The sequence below is a fragment of the Asterias rubens genome, unplaced genomic scaffold, assembly GCF_902459465.1.
Source record: "Asterias rubens unplaced genomic scaffold, eAstRub1.3, whole genome shotgun sequence".
In the NCBI taxonomy this organism is placed as follows: Eukaryota; Metazoa; Echinodermata; class Asteroidea; order Forcipulatida; family Asteriidae; genus Asterias; species Asterias rubens.
The window spans coordinates 183,669-205,894 of record NW_022985703.1 but is presented as its reverse complement, the minus strand read 5'-3'; the positions used below and the strand labels follow the sequence as shown (position 1 = coordinate 205,894).

General features: G+C 39.0%; 1 protein-coding gene across 1 annotated transcript; it reads left to right on the top strand.

Annotated features, from left to right (window-relative positions):
• The first annotated feature begins 96 nt into the window (after positions 1 to 96).
• Positions 97 to 21,437, top strand: LOC117305829 (protein unc-45 homolog B-like). Its single transcript, XM_033790703.1, has 19 exons — positions 97 to 159; positions 2,811 to 3,012; positions 3,900 to 4,075; positions 4,796 to 4,885; positions 5,413 to 5,580; positions 6,333 to 6,443; positions 7,227 to 7,284; positions 8,120 to 8,281; positions 9,412 to 9,580; positions 10,095 to 10,257; positions 11,082 to 11,311; positions 11,643 to 11,784; positions 12,938 to 13,078; positions 13,766 to 13,881; positions 15,132 to 15,312; positions 16,076 to 16,191; positions 18,411 to 18,528; positions 20,268 to 20,414; positions 21,044 to 21,437. The coding sequence occupies exons 1-19, from the start codon at positions 112 to 114 to the stop codon at positions 21,299 to 21,301; spliced, it is 2,796 nt and encodes a 931-aa protein (XP_033646594.1). The 5' UTR covers positions 97 to 111; the 3' UTR covers positions 21,302 to 21,437.
• Positions 21,438 to 22,226: the final 789 nt, after the last annotated feature.

Here is a 22,226-nt window from a genome sequence, read left to right as displayed (position 1 = left end):
GTCTGATACCAACGGTATTGTTGGATTTATGCCGTAACTGTACGTTGTTTATGTGTCTGGGTGTCAAACACTATATACAAAGCGTTTCATCAGTGATCAAAGTTTTCCAACATGGGACGTATGGGCGAACCAAAGGATACGGATAAAACCGCAGAAAAGGTTAGTTTTTGTCACATTTTCACAGTATTTATTCCACATGAAATGTCTTAACTGTTTACTGTTAACATTACTTATCAACAAACAACAAAACAACGTAAGTTAAAGCCGTTTTCGCTGAAAGTTCTGGATAGAAAGATCTAGCAAGAATTGACATTCCATACATTCCAATGCAGTTTGTGTGCTTTGTCCGTATTTAGACAAGTGACAAGTAACAAGTTGGTGGTGTTGTGTTGGATCAGTTTTGGTTATTTTATAGTGTGCTTAAAAAAAAAGAGGGAAAAGTTTCCTTATCCCCCGCCACCGTTTTTTCTTTCGGTATGAAACAAACGTAGTATTAATAGTATCAAATTTACCTCAAATTTTAATATTATATCCCTTTTTGTGAAAAATGAGTGAAAACAAAAGTGGTGGCACCAAACGGAAAGTAAAAAAAAAATATTGAACTTTGAAGTAGGTCACAACTTGTGAAAAAGATGCTGTGACCATAATTTGACCAGTCGATCACCTCCTCCTTTACCTTTTTTTCTAAGGGCCTACGGCTACATTATACAAAAATAAAAGTATATTTAACATAATTATATTATAATTTAAAATCATACTCATACTCAAAACCATTGAATGATATTGATAACGTTAAAGAATAATAAATTTTGTTTTGTTTGAGCCTAATTTTTTTTTAAAGTTATTAAAACAAAGTTTTAAAAGGTAACTTTAATTTATTCTTCTCCTTTCAAGTGTTGCTTCAAAAAAATATAATATAAACTTAGCTAAGACATTCTTTGTTTACTCCAATAACTGCAAATAAATAAAATTAAAATGCTGTATTCTAATGTATTTATTTCAAATGTTTATCTTATTTTATGGCCTTTCCTAGTTGCGATAATCGTAACCCTCCATCCTCCCGACGGTCGGAGACCGGAGGGTTACGACACAAGACTGATATTATCGGTGTAACTAGCAGTTTTGACCAGTTTTTGCCAGACTCGTTTTTGCCAACCATGTGGGGGTATGGAGCAGCACACGGTACTTACGATACGAGCTGTATAGTTTGTGCACGCACGATGTTCATACAGTACATGTACATGTACATGCCTGCATGCTGCGCAAGTACCGTGTGCTGCTCCATACCCCCACATGGTTGGGTCACGCTGATTGGTTGTTGCCAAGCAAGTGCGACGTTCAAAATCACTAGTTGACCCCGCTATGGATTATGGATATATTCGGTCAGTCTTTTGGTAAGTTTTTGTCGTTTTTTCTGCCAAATATTTTCATGATGTTGTTTTAAGGGTTCCAGATGACGTTGTCATACAATAAAGATCAACTCCATGTGTTTAGAATGTCTGTCATGATTTTGGAAAGTGGAAAAAAAGGACGAATCTGATCACGAGTCTGGCAAAAACTGGTCAAAACTGCTAGTTACACCGATAATATCAGTCTTGTGTCGTAACCCTCCGGTCTCCGACCGTCGGGAGGATGGAGGGTTACGATTATCGCAACTAGGCCTTTCCATAAAGGTCACTTTTGTTAGTTAAAACAAAACTTTTTAGTTAGTATCGTATTTGCTAAAAATATAACTAATATTTATAGAAGAAACGATAATAACTAAACAGATTTTTTTTGAACTCCTTACGTGGTGCATGTTTTCCTCCATCTAGACTATTTTTTAGAGGAGCATGAATTCCTTTCTCCAGGCTGGAGAAATGTTTTCTGCTTGGGTTGTAGCCAAGTAACAGACACTGTGAGTTTTAGCCTTGTTTTCTAGTCTGGCAAAATGTTTTAGTTCAGATAGGATTAGTTCAGATAGAAATTCAAAGATGGAAATTATTTAATTTCATTTAACTGTTAAGGAAAATAAATGTAGATGCACAAACCTAGATTGAGCCAGTAAACTCACAGCTAATATTTAGTGAGTGGAATTGGAGTCAAATAACTGTTAGTACTTTTAAAGGCAGTGGACACTATTGGTAATTGTCAAAGACTAGCCTTCACAGTTGGTGTATCTCAACTCTTGCCTAAAATAACAAACCTGCGAAAATTTAAGCTCAATCGGTCATCAAACTTGCGAGATAATAATGAAAGAAAAAATACCCTTGTCACATGAAGTTGTGTGCGTTTAGATAGTTGATTTCGAGACCTCAAGTTCTAAACTTGAGGTCTCGAAATCAAATTTGTGGAAAATTACTTCTTTCTCGAAAACTATGGCACTTCAGAGGGAGCCGTTTCTCACAATGTTTTATACCATCAAACTCTCCCCATTACTTGTCACCAAGAAAGGTTTTACGCTAACAATTATTTTGAGTAATTACCAATAGTGTCCACTGCCTTTAAGTACTAACAGTTATTTGACTGCAATGCCTACTGTTTCAAGTCACTCACAACCTTCAACTTGTAGACTGCATTTCATCAAAGGAGAAAGAACTATGGTAGTTGTTTTGTAAGTAAATTGTTTGGTAAAACCAATTTATCAGAGGGCTCTTCAAGATTGTCTATTAATTAGTGATTTTTTGATACAGCAATTTTTGGGAACTATTGAAAATTAAAAGTGCTTGGTTTGAATAGAACCTATACAAAAATTGTTTTTCTGTTGACACAACTTTTCACATTTCTCAAAGACTTATTGTACTTTATTTTATATTATTGTTTCTTTTTAGCTGGCAGAGGCTCGGAAGTGGAAAGAGGAAGGCAACGCCGGCTACAAATTAGAAAAGTTTGAGGATGCGTTATCTTCGTACACGAAAGCCATTAAGTCTTGTCCAAGCGGACACCCCGAGAGGGCAGTATACTACAAGAATCGCTCTGCATGTTACTTGAAACTGCTGAACTATGAAAAAGCCGCTCAGGATGCTAGCGCTGGTAAAACAGTTATTTCTTTTTCTTTAGTTCCGGTCAGGTGCCTTTCCCTATTTCGCTAATGACTATTTTTTAATCCGCTTAGACTTGTTATTCTTGAAAGCTCCTATTTGTTCTGCTGACCTCAAACAGCCAAAAATTTGTTTGACACGTTTGATAGAGAGTGTCAGTGATACTACTCTGTATTTTTGTTTCAATAATTCTATTAAACATGTTAAAGAATGAAATTAAAGCCAGTTAAAAATCTCAAATCCTCAATTGCCAAAGTGAAGGACTTGGTCCAATTGGCCCCAAAACAAGTGCTTATCTCAACCTCCACTAAAGCTTCATCACCACCATGATACCAGCTATCTCTTGAAGATGAGCAGAGTATACCGTTCGAAACATCAAGACCACACCGACTCTTTTTTAGAGCCAACACTCCCATCAAAGAGTAATCCCAGTTTTGGTGCATCTCCACGACCAAGAAAAGTCTGAGATCTGCCTCATCATGAATTGCCGCCAATCGCTCCGTGAACCGCTATCCTCCCATAGCAGTTATTGGGGTGATAGCGATTTGAAGAGGGAATGGCGGCAATTCATGATAGGGCTGATTGCTGACTTTTATTTGTCTTGGAAATACAGAACAGGGATGTCTTGTACCAAGACTACAATCCATATCTCGTTTTGGCCCCCTGCCCCTTTTCAATGTTGGTTCTCATTGTGGCATGGTTCTAGTTAATATATTTAGCTGGGGGCGGGGGACGGGGGAGATAATTTTTATTGTATGGGGAAGTGGACATGACAGGGGGTGGCCCAAGCATTTTGGCCGGGATTGTGGGTTGTACCAGCAAATTTACCATTTGTAGTTAATTCTTACCCTACATTTCCTCAATGTTGTATATTCACAGCCCTGGATGTCACCCCTAATGATACCAAAGCACTGTTCAGGAAATGCCAAGCCCTTGAGCAGCTAGGAAAGATGGAGGAAGCCTTCAAGGATGCCCACAGACTGAATCAGCTGGACCCTGGGAACGGAGCTGTTCAGGGGATGCTGAGACGACTCAATGCAGTGGTCTCTGAAAAGGTACGGATTGTGTTGGGCAGGGATGAGTTTTCAGGCATGCCACGGAGGCAGCGAAGGCGACTGCCTCCATGCCCCATGGTCATTGCCCAGGCCTGGGCGACTAATAAAATTTACTACTCGACTAGTCGCACCTTAAATAGTCGCGGCTAGGACACCGGTCTCAACTAATTTTTAATTCTCAAGATACATTGTGGCAATATTGGCGCAATTAAAGACAGTGGACACTATTGGTAATTGTCAAAGACTAGTCTTCACACTTGGTGTATCTTAACATATGCATAAAATAACAAACCTGTGAAAATTTGAGCTTAATCGGTCCCCGAAGTTGCGAGATAATAATGAAAGAAAAAACACCCTTCTTCACACGAATTTGTGTGCTTTCTGATGCTTGATTTCGAGACCTCAAGTTCTAAACTTGAAGTCTCGAAATCCAATTAGTGGAAAATTACTGATTTCTCGAAAACCACGTCACTTCAGAGGGAGTTGTTTCTCACAATGTTTTAAACTAACAATGGCTCTCCATTGCTCGTTACATATCTCGAGTATTGACAAACCTATGAACCTCTCCCCATTACTGGTAACCAACAAAGGTTTTATGATGATAATTATGTTGAGTAATTACCAATAGTTTCCACTGCCTTTAAGTAAATTTCAAGCTAAGGATTGAAGGATTGTGTCACTGATGTCTGATTGTGTTTTTTGTATAATTTGTCTGTTCAGGCCAAAAATCTTTCCACAACCGACAGTAAAGTGTCCCAAATGTTTACAGCACTGCTGGATGAGACGTCCGATATCGAAAGAAGACAACAGGTAATAATTCATAATGGGAGACTTTCTGGGACGATAGAGGGCAGCAGACTTACCGGGTAAATCCATTGTTCTCAGAATTATGCGCATGTTCAGAACTACGTAAACAATGGGAATTTACCCGGTATGTCTGCTGCCGCCTAGCGTTGGAAAGTCTCCTATTCTCTACATCTCTAATGGCCCAGTCACACAGGCCCCGATAACGAGAACGAACATGAAAATGATCAAAATGCACACTCTTGATTGGTTGAACTGCTCCACGCAGAATAGGCCCACGCTTGTTCACCCAATCAAGGGCGTGCATTTTTATCGTTCTCGTTTTTCGTTCCCATTATCAGGGCCTGTGTGACCGGGCCTTTAAGTCCCTTTTCTTAGTTCTCTTCTACATGTACATGTGTAGCTCATTGTGACTACTGAGATGTGCCAATAGGATAGCCCATGGAGAAGTGCCATCTGTACAACATATCACATATCTTGGGAAGCTTGATTTGAGTCAAGTCTTTAAGTGCGCGTATATTCTTACTTTTCAGGCAGCCAACAACCTGATTGTCTTAGCGAGGGAGCCAGCCGGAGCGGAGAGGATCTTTGCAGAGGGAGCTGTGTCTAAGATTCAGCATATACTGAGCAGTAATCATAAGGAGTTGATCTTGGCTGGACTGAGGGTCTTAAGCTGCTTGTGCAGGGGGCACAGATCAAGGGTGAGAATGGAGAATCAATGTTGAAGACTTTGGAAACTTAGGTGGTTAAACTTTTAGTGGATTTTATAAAATTCAGGTGTCTTTATAAAATGTTTTACTGACAATAATGTTTAATGTCTGATAAAACAATATTATGAAAATATTGGGTTTACATGTATTATTAATTGTCATAGAATATACATTGTAATCAAGAGGTGAAATCTGGGCTATTTCATTTCACCTCATGAAACAGAGTGACACGGAGAAGCCAGATTTAACCGGGGAAAAACCAAGAACAAAAATCCTCCAGATGTTTTTAAGATTTGATACATGGTTAAAAGAAAGGTGGCAATAAAAACCTTGTTGACTGCCATGACATAAAAGGCGCAGATGTCAAAACATGACTATACCCGAAGCGAAGCTGAGGGCATAGTCATGGTTTTGACATCAACGAGGGCCTATAATTGTTACTGTGCCCCGATTATTAAGCAGTCAATATTTCTTTAATATGCCGAATAAAGATTCTTCAAATCAACCAACCCCCGACTACCGTGACACGGAACATATATTACACACTAGCGACCTATTTGCGACCGTTATTTTGACTGCCCGTGCATAGTAAACTATGTCATCATCTTGAAAGAAAAAGGGGGGCCCAGCTATTTTCATGACTCAGTTTTTAACCAATCAGGTTAGAGGATTCTCTGAGGTATATAATTCTTCATAAAGACTTATTTGTAACCCTCTTGTCAATCATCTTGTTCTCCTTCCAGGCAAACGCCGTCCTGAAAGATTTCTCCCTGCCGTCTCTTGCCAAGTACATCTCATCACAGACAGAGGAGATTGCAAATGCTGCCGCCAACATTCTTCTGACTGCCATACAGGTTAGATAAGTGGTTTACACAAGAGACTTGTTTTTATTTTTGCTCTCAGATTCTCTTCAACATACCTAGTTTTCTTTTTTAACCACTTGATGTCTGACGATGTCTTATTATGCAAGTAATTTTACAAACTTAATAACAGCGGTGATTTGTTACGGAGATGATACATAAAGCTTGAAGTCCCTAATTGCTAGGATTTGTATTGCACACTAAACAACCAATTCAGCTCTTATCATGGAAGAGTAGGGGCGAACCCCTTTGTTCTGGTTCACATAGCAAGCACCCTTTTTTACAGGTTTCCTCAGGCTTGCAAGCTACAGTGATAGTGCAGTTTCATGACCAGAAACATATAATAAGTGCAGAATCCTGTTTGTTTGTTTGTTTGTTTGTTTGTTTGTTTAGATGATCTTCCCATCAAGGGAACTTGGCAAACTCCCACAAGGGGATATAAACACCAAGCTGGCAACAACCAATCTCTCACACAAACTTTGGTTTAAGGTCTATGATTATGAGTTGCACAAATCAAGAAATTGTGATTCAGTAACTAGACGACAATAATTATTCTTGTCATTGTGAAATCAGCGGTTAGCTGGGGGATTCGAACCCACAACCTTGTGATTGCAAGTCCTACAGTCTAACCACTTGACCGCGGTGACTGTGTAGTAATGAAACTGGGTGTGGATTTTGCCCAAGGACCTGCTGGCTGGTCACTGAGTAAATGACACTAGAAGCATTATTGGTTTTAACACCGTATGCTGATTTATTTTCTGCTTTCTTCTTTGCAAGGCTATGCTTGGGCAAGACACTCGGGAGGCAAGGCATGCTGAAGAAGCTCTCGTCCAAGGTAAACTATCTTAAAGTAAAAGAATCAAACTTGCCTAAAGGCCGAGTCACACTGCAGCGATAACAGAAACGATAACGGTCACGGCGCAAAGAGAACGTATTCTTTTGGTTGAGTGAGCGTGTGCGTATTCTGCGTGGAGCAAATCAACCTATAGAATGCGTTCTCTTTGCGTAGTGATCGTTATCGTTTTCCTTATCGCTGCAGTGTGACACAGCCTTAACTCTCCCAACCGAGTAATATGCCTGTGATTTGTTTACAGAATTCAGTGGAAAGTACTGAGTATACAGTGCTAAAACACATTGGTGTAATGGTAAAAACAAGTTATGTTTTTTATCCTGGATGCAACTTTAACATTTATCAAATATCTTTCCACTATTTTATGTTGAGTCTGAAAAACACCAGTGGTTGACAACTCAATTTTCTCGATCAGCATGCTCTGATTGTGTTCATGAGAAGTGGTTGAAAAGTATGCTCTGATCATGGTGGTTGTAAAAAGAACATGTGGTTGACAACTCAATGTTTCACAGAGTACACAACTTTAGTTAAATGTGTGTGACCTCCACCACCAATGGGCTGTAAAGTCGCACTTGCACATTGCAGAGCCTATTAAATTTTTTGGGTTTTCAGGAAATCTTTGAGAAATCTGAACAAAAAAGTAGGTGGCTTTGAGAAATCATAACTTCGTCAAGAAAAGTCTGATTTAAATGTGGATGGTATCATTTTGAAGCTGATTACACACTCTCTCCAAAAATGCATTAAGCCCATAACAGTAAAAGTGTCAACAAATTCGGTCTAAGGTTAATAAATCTTGATGGTTTTGTTTTTTCTTACGCAGATGTGAGCCAAGAATTCAAGTCACTCTTGATGTTCCTGCTGGGTCTGCTGACAGACAAGACAGTCTCTGGTTACGGCCGAGATGCTACAATCGACATCATCATTGAGTTTGTTCCTAAGCAGACTGGGGTCGGAAGGGCATTGGCATTCTTGACAAATGGAGGTTAGCTTGAATACAGCGCTTTTACTACTTTACCTTGTTGTCGAGAGGTCAAGCTCACTGGACTTAAGCTCTGGTGTTTCCAATCAGCAGAGTTTGGGTTTGAGTTTGGGTTCTTGACACTTGTGTCCTGAAACACGATAAGTCCTTAAGAGACTATTCATACATGTACATGTACATACCTGTATCACCATCACAAAACTTTGATAATTTTGTTCATTTACTTAATCACATTTTCCTCAATAAAATTGTCAACAAAGATAACATGAAACAGAAAATTTGTTTGATTCTAGAAATTGCGATGCCATGTGAAATAGGAGCAGTGGAGAATTTCATATATGGAAGTGTATGGAAGTCAAATTTTGTGACTGTTTGAGGTTGCTATGGGCATTTGTGTACAAGACGCTTGTGACCACTAGGGCTTCTAAAGGGTTAACCATTATTGCATTGTCCTTTAGAAGGGACGTACAACTGTTGGTCCTGTGTGTTTTGTAATTTCTGTAAAAGAACCTTGTGAACCTGTGTGTTATCATGGTTGTGTAATGCATGAAAAAGAACCCGGTTACATTTACAATTAACCGAAGGGGTTTGCCATGGTGTTTCAGGAAGTAGCCGCTGAATGCGACACAGCGTCTTGTAAACCCTTACAAGTTGTCTTTGAATTCAAAAACTTCATAAACCTGTTTGGGAATAACTAATGATAAGTGCTTTGAGAGGCCCTTAGATTAAGCACTACAGAAACTAGTTATTATTATTGTTGATCTTGACATTGGGGTTAAACTTGACCATGTTGAACAAAGAAAAATTGACGAGAGTGGAACTCGAACCAATGACCTCCAGATTAACATGCCGGCGTTCTACCAACTGAGCTATCTAGTCCTATGTTTGCACTCTATAATATTTATTGTTTTTAGTTTTTTAGTTTTTTTAAGGAGTACCCCATGAAAAACTAGCATAATATCCCTTAGGGATAGCTACTGTAAGTGCTCATTGCAACAGACCATCCTACAAAAAATTCAAGACGAAATGAAAGGAAATAATGGTTATTGGACTATGCCTCACTCACTAGAAAGTGACGAGAGACACAACAACTGTTATTAATATTTGTTTCATATTTTATTTAATTTCAACAGGTTTGACCAAACTATTGACAGTGGCGGGTCAGGTACCAGAGCTAAAACGGTTACCGATAACGGTAAACACTCGTATGCACTCAGCTGTTGCATTATCAAAGCTCTACGATGAAATGAGCAACGACAAGAACAGGAAGTACTACGATGAATTGTGCGATAAATTTGTCACGTAAGTTTAATTGAAGGCATTTTCTTAAAAACAGTAGTCAGTAGTCGCTTTGTCACCTATCCTGGTTATTTGTTGATGTCTTTTTTTGCTGTGAACCAATTCTGTTAACGTTTGTTTTCTATTCCAGGTATGTGCCATTGGCCTGTAGACCTTTATCACGCTGTCACCATCTTGGTCATGTTCCCTGTTTCCAATAACAGTAAGGAATGCTAACATTCATTGTGCAAACATGGCACCATACTATTATTTCGTCCAGCCTCAGTTTGGTTACAATGAGTTGGAATGGAGTAAAATCAAGATGGCCACACTGTGATAAAGGTCTATTGTCCTTGCTGTTTTGTTTTGTTAGTCCTGTATTTTCTATTGTTCTTCTTGTTATTTGCCGAATAAATAATAATATTAAAAATAATAAAGATAGTAGGAGGGTTGACTGTATTTTGTGTGTAGATTCACCTCATGACTTCATAATGCAGGATGGCATAGTGAATGATCTTGAATGGGTCTTTAATTACAGGGAGAAGTTCCACGTGAACTCGATGGAATCCAACATGGAGGCCATTGGAGCAATCACCACATTGCTTCAGGGTCCATTTGAAGTCGGCAACAGTCTCATCGGAAGAGAAGGCGTCATCCAGGTTATGGTTGCCATGGCGGCAAGTAATGACATGCTCCACCAGGTAGGTCTGGGGTGCATTCTGGGAACAGTCTCAGCATGCTGAGTTTACAATAAATCCTTGACAACTTTACTTTAAAGGCGATGGTCTTTTGGTACGAAATATTTACTCTGTATTGTGGAAAATCTTTCAGCAAAATGGTGTCAGAAAATTTGACACGGCATCTTAACAAAACTGGTTACCTCCCAAAATTGCATGAAGTCTAAATAGTGCATCTGGAACCCCACTAATTTTTTGCTCACAAAGAACCCCACTAATTTTTTGCTCGCAAAGAAATTTGCTAAGCAATTTCAAAAAGGCAGGGGACCGGTCTTTCTCAGTTGCTGGTCTCCGAAGCTGCTTCTCTCTACCTGATCACATTCCCAGTATTAACTCACTTCAGACTTTCAAGTCTAAATTGAAAACTCATCTGTTCTCTTCTTGCCCTTTAACTGTCTATTTTGTAGCGTTCTTTAGCAGCGCATTGTATCTTTGGAAAATGCGCCTTATAACCCCTATTTCAGACAGGCGCTCCAGAGTTGCGCCGAACCAAATTCTTAATTAAGTACATGAAAAGTGTGAAGTCTGAAACAGTTAGGAGTGACTGTATGCGCTAGTAGTCAACATATCGACTGTTGCGGTAGTTAGGAAACGACTCTGAAGCACCTTGGTTTCAGACATTGATCTTATCATGAGCTGAGCTAATGTTAATGTTTTGTTAAGTTTGCCTGTCTGTAACCAAAATTTATTTGGGTCGACCTAGAGTCGCTCCTAATCCAATTTGGTTTGGCGCGACTCTGGAGTGACTATTCTGAAACGGTTCATACTTATTTTTTTTTCTTCTTCAGAAAGTGGCTCTTGAAGCCATCGCCCAGGCAGCCAGCAAGAAGGACCGTTGCACCGGTATTTTAGAATCGGGCATCGGTATCATCAAGGAGTGCTATAAGTCCCCGAATGATAACATTAAAGTACGAGCCCTTGTGGGAATGTGTAAGCTCGGAGCTGCAGGTGGAACTGATTCCAGCGCGAGGCTCTTTGCGGATGGGTCAACGGTCAAACTTGCCAAAGAAGTGAAAAAGTAGGTATTCCAGCCATCGACTTCATCAAACTCTTCCTAACTTAGGACTAATCTTAGGACTTAGGACGAGTCAAGTTTCTTAACCACAAACGTTAGGACGCATTGAACACATCTTAAGTTAGGACGAGTAACTCGTTCTAACTCGAGATAGGATTGATCACAGCGTTTCGTGAATCTACTGCCAGCAATCTAGCCCATTCTTACACTTATATTGAAATTTAAATAAAATAATACATATGATAAATGAATTTTAGTAAAGATCAGTTGTTGCCGTTTTCATTCAAGCTGGTCTCAAACACATGGGTGATACATATGTCTCTAAATTCCCCAGATTCCTTGTCAATCCAAAGAAGGACCATGATCTAAGGAAGTGGGCAGCGGAAGGTTTGTCCTTTCTCTCTCTTGATGGTGATGTAAAGGAGAACATCATCAACGACCCAACGGCAATACAGGCTCTCATTGAGCTAGCAAAGGTAAGACAATGGGATGGTCTTAAAACCAAAGAGGTGTTAGAATGAGTTGTGCGGCACCAAAATTGGCACACTTTGGCGAACATTCACTATACATATGTGTATGAGGGTATTTTGTCATTGTTGCATGCGCGTGATGTGATCTAGCGTGCAAGGCTGGGTCACACCAAACTAGTTCTCAAAACGTCCAAACACATCCTAAGAAAATCGTAAAACAAGTTTGGTCTTGCCAGAACCCATAGCTTTGGCTGGAAATGTCGTTTAATGTGACCCTAGTAACTTAAATTCTGGTTCTGAGTTGGATCTCTCTGAATGGGATGTGTGCACACGTACATACAAATGACGCCTGACCCGCACAATGTCCAGCACGCCCCAATTACGGCCCCTATTACGGCAATTGTGTTTGTAGTACGTCCTTCTCGTTTTAAAGCCATTATACACTTTCAGAACAGAAAAAATAAATAAAAGTTCACAGATTTACACAAAACTTACAGGGTTTACAGAAGGTAATGGTAAAATACTTCTCTTGAAATATTATTCCATGAAATGCTTTACTTTTTGAGAAAACATTAAAACAATTATCAATTCTCGACATCGAGAATTACGGATTATAGTAAACACATGTCATGACACGGCGAAACGTGCGGATGCAAGGGTGGGTTTTCCCGTTATTTTCTCCCGACTCCGATGACCGATTGAGCCTAAAATTTCACAGTTGCGATACATGAAGTGTGGGCCTTTGGACAATACTGTTTACCGAAAGTGTCCAATGGCTTTAAGTACGTGCTGTTTAAGTACGTTACATTGTTTCCTCTCTGGAGATACTGGCTTCAGCAATTGTAACTATTGGAACATGCCCTTTACAAATGCTTGTATTGTTTTTACTATTAATAGTAATAATGAACGCTACAAGACCATCAATCCTCCTGTCAAAAGGATCTACTTCTTGGGTGCTATACTCAGGAGTATAAATGGGTACCTGCGAGGGCAGAGGTTGATATTGTATTTAAAGAAGCCTTCGGAGTGCCATGGCAGCTCAGGGCTGTATACTCCCCAGGGAGCTGACAGTAAAGTAAAATGATTCGGTTGTTGTAAAATGTGCTTTGTATTGTTATAATTAATGTATGCTGTGATTGTTCAATTGTTTTGACTGTAGAGCGGGGACAAGACAGTGCTGTACAGTGTGGCATCAGTCTTTGTCAATCTGACCAACAGCTATGATGTAGAGAAACTTGAACCAGAGATGGTTAAACTGGCACAGTACGCAAAGCAACACATTCCTGAACCTCATCCAAAGGTAAGACCTAGTATATTACATTACACCAGAATGTTGGTGATTATTACTTAGCAAAATTTATTATTCATAGTGTACTGTGTCTGGTGATGTGGTGATTTATTGTATTACATGTATGCATGATGCGATCAAGCAAAATGAGTCGTTTGACGACCCTTGTCATTTTTTAGCATACATCTGAAAAGAGCCAAAGCTATGCTTTACTACTTTGAAAACTCGTTGTTTATACAACCTTTTGTTCAAAAGTTGTGAAAGGAGAAACACCAATATTTATGAGTGACTTAATCAAAGAGAAAGGGGTTTAAAATCCCCTTTGTAGCACGCACATACACGGACATCCTGTAACATGGTAAAAAAAAGGTTGTTCAATATCTTAAAAAAAGAATGGCGGCCATCTTAAAAAAAAAAAAAAAAAAGATTGCCTACTGTTTCCCCCTTTTCAAGAACCTGGATGCTAATGACATGTTTCCTTTTACTCTGCCAATGTCATGTATGTACAGTGCATGTACAAATGTTTTAAATGTTCGGTTATTTTTCTTGTACTTTCTTGGTGTTTTAATGTTTTATTAAAGATTTCATGTCTAATGTGTTGTAATTTTTTCTCTAAAGTCCACTCAGTAGAAAATGTTCTTTAACGTGATTGATGAAATTTGAATGTTAACACTCTTCATTTTCCTTATTGTCATGTAGGATAGCAAAGAATACCTGCAGGAGAGACTCCGGAAGCTTCTGAAGGAAGGTGTGGTCACCGCTCTCGTCATCCTAGCCAAGGCAGAGAGCGAGAACTGCAGAGAGTTGGTTGCAAGGTTTGTTGGCTTTCTTTCGTCATTTTGTTTGTTTGGTCCGCAGTAACATCATGTGTATATCTACCAGCTGGGTAGATTGTGGTCTTTTGACAACTTGTCTTGCTTTATATTCTACTATCGTTAAGTAGGTTTTTCATAAATTTGGAGACTTCTCTACTACCGGGGCGGGGATTTTGGAATTCTGGAGCCTTCTCAGTGATGAAAAGAACTGTCGTGCTTGTTGGTAGTTTATTAGTTGTCTGCCCGGACTACTACATTCACTTAATGTATCGAGGGGGACTTCTTGATATCGAGATGTCGTAGAAAATCTGGACCGAATATGTCAATTCAGGAAGAAAAATCCCTATATACCATATTGAATATGACGTCACCGTTCAAGAATATGCCCTACAATATGGCGTCTGTGTGCGTGTGCGTGCGTGCATTTGCCGTAGAAATCAAACCAGGAATGCTGCGTGATGAGTGCTTCATTGATGTACACGTTTAGACGCGCATACGGTTTGCCCTACAAGATGTCAACTTTCATAGCAGCAAAGGTGTTATTCAATACGGTCTATAGACGATGTGACCTATGTTTACATTCAAACCACCCTCTGTTGACAAAACACTACATACGTCATGTTTCGCCGGGCACTGAGTTGCGTAGTCAAAGTAAGATTGCATACACTTTCTAGCTGGCTGCCAAAACACAAAGGTTTTGCCCGGCGGTATGCGCGCGAATCATGTTATGGTTTTCGTGTGACGTCAGAGGTCACATCGTCTATAGAAACATACATACTGAGAAACATTACTTAAGGCATCTCAGATTTAAATTTTTGGGGATAAAAACTAACATCTTTTGACATAACCACAGTACTTCAAATTCTAAACATGAGGTCTAGAAATAAAATTTGTGTAAAGTTACTTCTTTCTCAAAAACTACATTACTTCAGAGGGAGCCATTTCTCACAACGTTTTATACTATCAACCTCTTCCCATTACTCGTTACCAAATGAGGCTTTATGCTGATAAGTATTTTGAATAATTACCAATAGGAGACTTTCCAACGCTAGGTGGCAGCAGACATACCGGGTAAATTTCCATTGTTTACGTAGTTCTGAACATGCGCATAATTCTGAGAACAATGGATTTACCCGGTAAGTCTGCTGCCCTCTATCGTCCCAGAAAGTCTCCCATTGTGTCCACTGCCTTTAAGAGTGATTACCAAACGAATAGCTTGCCTTGAATGTTATCTTTCTACATGTATTCAGGGTGTACCTCACCTTGACCGAAGGCAAAGATGACCGTGGACTGATTGTGCAGCAAGGTGGTGCTAAATCCCTGATACCTCTAGCCAACAATGGGACGCTAGAGGGAAAGACTAGGGCTGCTCAGGCCCTTGCTAGGATCGGTATCACTATTAATCCAGAACTCGCATTCCCAGGACAGAGGGTGAGTCTTGTTTCTTTTTGATTTCACCCTTTCTTATTTGCTCTGGCATTTTTTTTGTCTTCCACAGATTTCTTTCAAATTTTTCTTATTCAGTCATTAACTCCATTTTCCTCTATTTCTTCTTTGAATTTTTTTTTGTATGTTTCCACACCATATTTTTCGTAAAAGATAAGTAATTATCAAAAGGGCTGTCATTGCTTATGGTTCAAATTGGCTGCCATTGCATTGTTGCTCAAAATGGCTGCCATTTCTTTGTTTTATTCAAAATGGCTTCTTTTCTTTGTTTTCAAGTTGGCTGTAAGTTATTGTTATTCAAAATGACTGTCATTTCATTGTGTTATTTAAAATGACTCTCATTGCGTTGTATTCAAAATGGCTGCCTATAGACGATGTGACCTCTGACGTCACTCGAAAACCATAACATGATTCGCGCGCATACCGCCGGGCAAAACTTTTGTGTTTTGGCAGCCAGCTTGAAAGTGTATGCTATCTTACCATGACTCTGGTCTTTTTGCCCGGCGAAACATAACGTATACAGTGTTTTGTCAACAGAGGGCGGTTTGAGGCAAACATAGGTCACGTCTATAGCCATATATCTTTCTCCTGACATACTCCGCTGACCGTGTGCCGAACTCCATGCTTGTATCATTGAAGGAACAATCCCATCACCTACCTGCTATCCCATCACCCCAATACTTCAATGTATTTTCAATGTACATCTCATTCATTTTCTTTCTTGATTCTTTGTAATGAAACCCCACAGTGCCTGGAGGCGGTGCGACCACTCATGTCCCTCCTCCATGTTGATCGGACTGGGCTGCAGAACTTTGAAGCCCTGATGGCTCTGACTAACTTGGCAGGAATCAGCGAGTCAGTGAGGTAAGTTTAAACCACAGTGTGATGGCACCTAACATAATAATAAATAAAAATAATAAATTTTGCACAGCCTCTAGCTACCGGCCAACCTCGGTAGCCTACTTGGTAAGACACTGCTCTAGAATTGCAAGGGTTGTGGGTTCAAATCCCTCCCGAGTAAAACTGCCTGTGATCTGTGATATTTTTTTCACAGGACTCGGGGGAAAGTACTGAGATACTGTGCTAACACACATCGGTGTATAAGACCAAAATTAATATTCTTTATCCCGATGCAAATTTAACATCTATTTTAGAAGTATTGAACATTTCTAGTACGCCATGTTTGTCAATGATGACACTCCTGGTGCAGAAACAAGAACTCTGCTATAAATACACAAAGACAACCCAATTTGAAAGCTGTGGTTTTCGAAACAGATATGGTTAAACGGTTTAGCCATGTAGGAAAATGAATGTAGATTCATCACCCGAGTTCAATTTGATTGTAGTGAGAGCCTGTTTTTTCCGAATGCAAGTGGTTAAATTTTCAATTTGTTGATTATATTTTTATGTACATGTATTAGCCATGTATGTATTTTTTTTTGTCTCCATGTTCCTGCTCTCTTTGTATCTTTTCACTTGAGTGTTTTGAGAGCCTGTTTTATCCGATTGCAAACGGTTAACTTTTGTACTTGTTGATTATTTGTGTATGTACTTGTGTATCGGTATTATTCCTGTATATATTTTGTATTCTCTTTTTTCTTGCCCTCTTTGATTATTTTCTCTTGAGTGTTTTAAGAGCCTGTTTTATCCGATTGCAAACGGTTAAATTTTCTATTTGTTGATTATATTTTTATGTACGTATTATCCATATACATTGTGTATCCTCTATCTTCTTGCTCTTTTGATTCTTTTCACTTGAGTGATTTGAGAGCCAGTTTTCGATTGCAAACGGTTACTTTTTGTATTTGTTGATTATATTTTTATGTACGTATTACCCGTGTATATTTTGTATTCTCTATTTTCTGGCTCTCTTTCTATCTTTTCACTTGGGTGTTTTGAGAGCCAGTTTTATCAGATTGCAAACTGTTAAATTTTATATTTGTTTACATATATTTTCATCTACATAAGTATTACCTGTGTATATATTTTGTGTGAACTCTTTTTCTCTCTATCTTTTCACTCGAGTGTTTTAAGAGCCTGTTTTATCTGATTGCAAACGGTTAAATTTTCTATTTGTTGATTGTACATGTACATGTAATATGCGTGTACATGTATATATATTTTGTGTTCTTTCTTTTCTGTCTCTCTTTTTCTCTTGAGTGTTTTGAAACCTACATGTACATCCATTTTATTGTAAATGGTGTTTACTTTTCAAACCTTGAAACAGCTGCGTTTTCACAATGCAATCTGTCTTTTAGCATGTGAAGACCATCTGTTTACATGTACCTTAGTTTTTTGTTCAGTTTTTAGTGTTCCATCTCATGTATGACAGTGTATGACTGTAGCCATGTAGGAAAACCTAAAACCTATATGCATTTTACAGTCATGAATGTTAACTTTTCAAACCTTGAAATGGCTGTGTTTTTATAATACATTTTGCTTTGTTTCTAGCGAAGAGCCTCCCGTTTAGGTTGGGTTCCTGTTTCAATTTTATATGTGTTGCATCTCATGTATGACTGTATTTTTTTAACATTCATCATGATATTTAGTTTGTGGATACAGTATTTATCTTTAAAATATATAAATTTGATTGGATGTACTGAGTGTGATTGGTAAGGACACAGAACATGTTTAACTTGGAGCTTACTGATTATGGTGTTCATACTAGAGCAATTTTTCTTGAAATAATTTCCCCTGAAATAAAGTAATATTAGAGAAACTGTATCTGAACCCCCTAATTTGAAATAGAATTAGAAAGGTTTATTTAGTCATTGGTCTTAAACAATCTTATGAATTTGAAGTTATTGCCTCCCAACGTCATCAAAAACTAATTATCTTAGCATACATGTAGGCCTACAGTATAATTAAAAACAGTATTTACACACAATCATTACAATAAATATAAACATTATATTTTGTTTTTCATATAAGAACATTCACAAAGGATTTCTTGTACAGGCCTAGAGTGTTATTATAACAGTATTTTCACATAATACATTGAAAATAATTATACATAATCTTGTTCAAGTAAAAATATTCTTCTAAGCGGATTTTCATAAAGAAAATTGTCTTGCTTCCCGCAGAAACCGAATCATGAAAGAGAAAGGTTTTCCTCAGATTGAGAACTACATGTTTGAGGATCATGACATGATTAAAAGAGCAGCTACTGAGTGTATGTGCAATTTGGTCGTCAGTGAAGAGGTAGGTTTTTCCCTGATTCCAGGATTTTGATACAGTTTTCTTTTCTTTTATTTGGTAATAGACCGTAAGGGAAACTGACTTGGTAAAGATTGATTAATTTTGGATTGACAAAGACAAGTTGACAATCCTTTACGAAATAGTCTTTTGTTTATACACATGTTGTTGTGCTACGGTAAGCACATCGATATGGGCGGCTGATTTAGTGCTTGGTGTGTCATTTGCATTTTGTGGTCCTGTTAAAAATAAGCACAGAAAAGGACATGCTGACCTTCCAAGCATATTTGTAGCAAGTTACGATGGAAATCCACCTAACTTTCTTGCAAAAGTTATGCAAGCAAAATTTTACATTGCTAAGCAGGACCCAGTTTCCTAGTGCTGTTCAAGCAGAATATGATGCTTAACAAATATCTGCTGAGCATAAATGAGCAGGAAACCAGTCACAAATGTTAAATGTGCTATGGTGGTCTGGCTGGTAACCTTAACCTGGTAAGCATAATTTGTTTGTGCTCAGCAGCTTGAGCAGCTCTATAATTTTTGCTTGAACAGCACCATGAGCGTCATGCCTTACGGACCTGAGTGCTTTATAAGAGGCCACTATTATTATTATTATTATAAAAGTGCGCCCAGATACGTATTTTATGAAGCTTGTAAGCACAAAGACGTCAAATCACAAAAACTTGCTTAGCAAAAATAGGTTAACATACAATTACAATTACAACACAATGCCCCTTATTTTTGACCGCACGGGGGTGCTATAAATAGTATTTTGATCACTTCCGGGGGTACACGCGATTCGCCCTGCACAAATTAATAGGCGTTCTGTCACTTTTGTTGCGCCGTAGTTTCAATTTGCTTTAGAGGTGGATTATAACGGCTCCTTTTAAAGTCTTATTGTCTGTGATGGATTAGATGTCTGTGGTTATAATGTGTTCCAATCTTTAAAAACTGTTTTGCGTATGAATGAATATACCCCCGGAAGTGATTGAGAGCGCCCTCACGCGGTCAAAAATATGGCCCATTACCAATACTGTGACTGGTACATTGTACCTCGGTAATTTCTAGCCAAGAAATTTACTGAGCAGAATGTTCTGCTTAACAGCTTCATGAAATTTGGTCCAGGTATTCGAAATGAGGTCTGTGGATTTGGATGATTTGGGATTGTTTTGGTTTAGCTGTGTGAGTGATGTCTTAAATCCATCATTTATAATGACCTACTTATGAATGCATTACACTGTCAAGAAATGATTTGAGAAAACCTCTTTGCAATGTCCAACGACCCCGTCAGCAGTTCGTCAAATTGAATGTTTTTTATTTCTGTACACAAGCCTGTACAAAAGTGTCTTTTAACTCGAGATTCCGAGGCCATGGGTCATACTGCCTTAATGGTCATTATACCATGAGCCTGTCTGAAGAAAGAAGGGCGGCAGAGGGTTAAATCTGTCATTTATAATGACCCGCTTATTAGTGCTTTACACCGTCAAGAAATGCTTTGAGGATTCTGCAAATGATGCCTACCTCAACCTCTCACAAGTTTGTTGTTGTGGTTGAGAAAAACAAAGAGTGACTGATTGCAAACCTTATGGGCAGGATTTTGGAACCTCATTTCAATCATTTCATTTATTCAATTTTTTTGACCGGCCCTGGATAAGTTTCTTGGTGAAATGACAGGGTTAAGCTTTGTATGGGCAAGATTTAGCAACACCGTTTTAATCATTTTATTTTTTCAATTTTTTTGACAGGCTGCGGGGAAGTTTCTCGGTGAGAATGACAGGGTTAAGCTTCTCGTTCTGTACTGCGCTGAGGAAGATGAAGCGCTAGCCAAGGCAGCCTCGGGCACCCTGGCCTACTTATCACAGACTGAAGAAGTCTGCAATAAGATCTTGCAGGTGAGCGACAACTGAGTAATTGGTTCTTAACCCTTAAGAGTCAGGAAAATTAATCGGGAACAGAAATACGTGGTTTTGTTTTTTTTGCATTGTAGATTCTATGTTTACATGGGAAACATTTGAAATTGTCAATTTAGTCCCAAAATTTGTTTGTGCTTAAAAGCAGCTCTGTGACATCGGGCCCAGGTCCGGGATAATGGCTTAAAGGAACACGTTGCCTTTGATCGGTTGAGTTGTTCTTAGAAAAGCAGTTGTAACCATTTGCTATAAAATGCATATGATTAGAAATATATTTTCAAAGTAGAATATAATAATCCACACAAGTATCACTCGTAATTGTGTGATTTCCTTTTACCTCGTCGACTAACGCGGTCGGCCATTGAATTCTACTTTTAAATCATCTTTCTAACCATATGCATTTTATAACAACCGATTACAAACGCTTTTCAAAGACCAACTCGACCGATCCAAGGCAACGTGCTCCTTTAATTCATATACAGCGCATATCCGTCATTCAGTGACGCTCAAGGCACTTCAACATTCAGTTATTTCCTGCAATGTATGTGGGACTACATTTGATAGCACCATGTCTTCTGCTTCATGATATTGTTTTGTATGTTTTTCTGTAGGTCAAAGCATGGCTGGAAATCCTCCAGGGCCTTTGCGCGAGCGAAAATCCCGACATACGTATGCGCGCCGTCCACATCGTGATGAACATCGTTGAGAGCAACAAGGAGAATGCCACCACCACCATAGAGACAAATCTTCTGGAGATCCTGATGGCATTCACTAAGGATAACAACCCAGTCATGGAGGGGGTCAAGAAGAGGGCGGAGAGCGCCCTCAAGAGGGCCGCTGAGTTGGAGCTTATCAAGCCGGCTGAGTAAAGCACATCTCAACAAGATATGACTTGTGGTTTACTTGCAGATGATTTTACATGCGAAGAGAAATTTTTCTTTTCTGAGCCTATTAGTCCGGTTCATACTTCCTGCGAATGCGCATGCAAAGCAAATTTGACGTGAATATGACGTCACAACCCTCCTTTCGCAGCGATATTCGCAAGTGAGTTTCCTAGAGTTGAACTGCTGCGAATTATTTCTTGCGAATTTGTGACGTCAACATTTGTATTGAACCGGGCTTATGTCGTCGACCAAGAAAAAACTAACTACCGGTTTACTTTTCTCATTCAAATCTGGATAACAGTTTCATCTGATAAAGCTAAAAATTATTTGAATTGAGCAACTTCAATATAAATTTATGCTCAAATGGCACGATATAAACTTGATTCAAATGGCACCACATAAACTTTATTCATAACATGCATATATGGAGGGCACAGTGTGAAGCAGATCCAGAAACACTGGGGGCAAGCCCTTTCTCTTCTGGGTTGTTTTACTTGCATTACAAGGGACCTACAGTGTGGGTTCGAATCCACAGCCATGACACTTGTGTGTCCCTAAGCAAGATACTTAACCATTGCTTGGTCCTTCCGATGGGACGTAAAGCCCTTGGTCCCATGTGTTATGTAGTTCATGTAAAAGTACCCAGTGCACTTATCGAAAAGAGAAGGGCTTTGCCCTGGTGTTCCTGGTCTGATTGGCAGCAGATTGCGCCACAGCACCTTGTAAAGCATTACATGGTGCTATCAGAATAAGGTCTCATAATTCAAACGTAGTCCCACATGGCAGGAAATACTGTATGTAACAGCGCCAGGAGCATCACTGGGTGACGGCCATGTGCGCTATATATATGAAGCAACAATTATTATTTAATATTATTACAGCTTTCTCTCTAAGTGTCTTGCTCATGGAA

Coding starts and splice junctions, on each gene's coding strand:
- LOC117305829 (XM_033790703.1), top strand. CDS start 112: ATGGGACGTATGGGCGAACCAAAGGATACGGATAAAACCGCAGAAAAG. Junction 13,882..15,131: donor TGCAGAGAGTTGGTTGCAAG/GTTTGTTGGCTT, acceptor ACATGTATTCAG/GGTGTACCTCACCTTGACCG. Junction 15,313..16,075: donor TCGCATTCCCAGGACAGAGG/GTGAGTCTTGTT, acceptor GAAACCCCACAG/TGCCTGGAGGCGGTGCGACC.